This window comes from Grammomys surdaster, unplaced genomic scaffold (assembly GCF_004785775.1).
Source record: "Grammomys surdaster isolate TR1022 unplaced genomic scaffold, NIH_TR_1.0 60, whole genome shotgun sequence".
NCBI classification, from domain to species: domain Eukaryota; kingdom Metazoa; phylum Chordata; class Mammalia; order Rodentia; family Muridae; genus Grammomys; species Grammomys surdaster.
The window spans coordinates 4505896-4508735 of NW_021604562.1; the positions used below are offsets into that span (position 1 = coordinate 4505896).

General features: G+C 50.8%; 1 protein-coding gene across 1 annotated transcript; it reads left to right on the plus strand.

Moving 5' to 3' along the window:
- Positions 1-476: 476 nt before the first annotated feature.
- On the plus strand, positions 477-1886 carry LOC114620023 (DDB1- and CUL4-associated factor 12-like protein 2). The gene has a single exon (XM_028766370.1). The coding sequence runs from the start codon at positions 477-479 to the stop codon at positions 1884-1886; it is 1410 nt and encodes a 469-aa protein (XP_028622203.1).
- The last annotated feature ends 954 nt before the right edge of the window (positions 1887-2840 follow it).

A 2840-nucleotide genomic window follows, 5' to 3' on the forward strand; every position in this document is an offset into this window, starting at 1 on the left:
CCCAACCCCCACGCAGACTTTCTTCTGCTACCCAGCACCCCATGGCCAACAGCCCCTCCCACTCTCTCCGCCTCTCAACCTCAGGTCTCTTAGCTTACTCTCAAGCCCCACACTGACTTCACCACCTCCCAGACGGCAGCACTGCCCGCCCTCTGCACTGCCACCACTCTCAACGCCACAATCAGCCCGCATCCAGCTCCTTCCAAGCTCAGAGTCCTTGCAGAGCCAAGCTGCCACCTTCACCTCTTTGGCCACCGACGCACTCAGGACTCAGGACGCTCGGTACTCTAGGGATCCCTCAGCTTCCTGGCCCCTGGGACCCAGTGCCATCTCCCCCCCCCACACACACACACACACCTCCCCGGTGATTCGGAGACACAGCCACCCCCACCGCCACCACGGCCAACACGGGTGCCACGCGCCGCCGCCGCCGCGCCGCCGCCGCCGCCGCCTCTGCAGCCCGCCCGCTGCCCACCATGGTCCCTCAGCAAACAGGTAGCAGGAAGCGGAAAGCCTCCGAGGTCCAGCAGGGCGCCGGGACTTCTTTGTCGCCTGGGCGGGCGGCTGCGGTGGCGGGGACAGGCCAAACAGTTGGGCCATTGCTGCTGGCCAAGAGGCCAAGGCGGCCCGTGGCTCGCCGCTCCTTGGTGCACTACCTGAAGGGCCGCGCGCTGGGCGCCGTTGGCCACCCCGGGCTCGCGGTTTTCGAAGGCGACCTGAGCAGCTACAGAGTCCTCAGGCTGCCTGAGCTGCTGAGGGAGCGTCAGCTGACCCTAGGCTCTCTCAACAAGGTGTTCGCATCTCAGTGGCTCAATGCCAGGCAGGTGGTGTGTGGCACCAAGTGCAACACACTCTTCGTGGTTGATGTTCAGACCGGCCAGATCACTCGCATTCCCTTGATGAGAGACAGGGGACCTGGACAAACCCTTGCCCAACCTACCTGTGGCATCCACGCCATCCAGCTGAATCCCTCTAAGACCCTCCTAGCTACAGGAGGTGAAAACCCCAACAGTCTAGCAGTCTATCAGCTACCCACCTTAGACCCTGTGTGCTTAGGTGACCGTCAAGGCCACAGTGACTGGATCTTCGCCATTGCATGGATGAGTGATACCGTGGCTGTGAGTGGCTCTCGTGATGGCACCGTGGCACTCTGGCGGGTGGATCCTGACATGTTCAATGGCAGCATTCCCTGGCACAGTAATTCTGGAATTCCACGGTATTCACACATTCGTCCAAGGGACATGGAAGCCATCCCGAGGGCAACTACTAACCCGGGTAACCGCAAAGTGCGAGCCCTTGCATTCAGTGGCAGAAACCAGGAACTCGGAGCTGTGTCCCTGGATGGCTACTTCCACCTGTGGAAAGCCCGAAGCTCCCTGTCCAGGCTGCTGTCCCTAAGGTTGCCTTACTGCCGGGAGAATGTGTGTCTCACCTACTGTGATGAGTTGTCCCTCTATGCTGTAGGTTCCCAGTCTCATGTTTCATTCCTGGATCCAAGACAACGCCAGCAGAACATCAAGCCATTGTGTTCCCGAGAGGGAGGCACAGGTGTTCGTTCTCTCAGTTTCTACCAGCACATTATCACCGTGGGCACTGGACACGGCTCTCTGCTCTTTTATGACATCCGTGCCCAGAAGTTCTTGGAGGAAAGGGCTTCATCCAGTTCAGACTCATTTCTTGGGCATACAGGGAGAAAGCTCAAACTCACTTGTGGGAGAGGCTGGCTCAACCAAGATGAACTCTGGGTGAATTACTTTGGTGGCACTGAGGAATTCCCCAATGCACTGTACACTCACTGCTACAACTGGCCTGAGATGAAGCTTTTCGTGGGTGGAGGTCCACTCCCTTCAGGCCTCCATGGTAACTATGCAGGCCTCTGGAGCTAAAGCTTCTGTACTCTTGGGAAAGTGTATAGATTTATCTTCAAGTCCTGGCTAACATTGTTTGCATATGTGCTTTTGTGTGATATGGGTATGCACATGCCTGATTGTGTGTGTGATTTATTTTCAAAGTGGAGTTGATCTAACTTTCTAGTGCTTAACCACAGAGAGAGGGAAAAGAGAAAAGAGGAATGAGGAAGAAGATGGGGAAAAGGAGGAGGAGGAAGAGGAGGAGGAAGAAGAGAGAGAGACAGAGACAGAGAGAGACAGAGAGACAGAGAGAGACAGAGAGAAGAAGAGGGGGGAGGGAGATTCCTATATCCTTTTGGCAATCAAAACTTGGTTTGACTTTGGCACTTTTTCTCAGAGCACTACATTTGTGCTGTATCATACAAAAAGTCTTGATCTTATTTTTTGCAGTGATTTTGTGATTTCTTTGCAGTGATTTTCTTTCTTCAGGCGAATGCAGTAGTTGCTTTGTTTTCAGTGCAATTCAGCATTAGAGATTTACCAGCATTCCAATAATCTGTTCATGTCGTTTAAATATTCCATGGACATGCCATTTTGATAGAAGATATTTTAAAATGTTTGTTGGGCTGATATCAGAAAATATTTAAAGTTCTAATCAACGTTTTAAAAAATGTACTTCAATTTTAGACTATTACCATTTTGAGTGTCTTTCATTTGAATGAAGGAAAACTGAGTAATGGCTTTGAACATTGTGGGAGTATAAAATGATTTAAGATGTATTATCTTATTTATGGAATTATGGAATATTGTTAAAACTACTAATCAACAAAATATTAATTTAGAAAAACCAGAGCATAACCATGCTTAGCCCTAAAGCCTTCTTTTTAAAAGTACTGTATTATGACCTGCTTTCCTGAGAACTATTTATGTTAAAGATGTTTATAGCTAATGAAATCTGGTATCAATTTTCAGTATAATTAGAAAGGTATT

Bases quoted from the DNA above. Each gene is read 5' to 3' on its own strand.
- LOC114620023 (XM_028766370.1), top strand. From the start codon at position 477: ATGGTCCCTCAGCAAACAGGTAGCAGGAAGCGGAAAGCCTCCGAGGTC.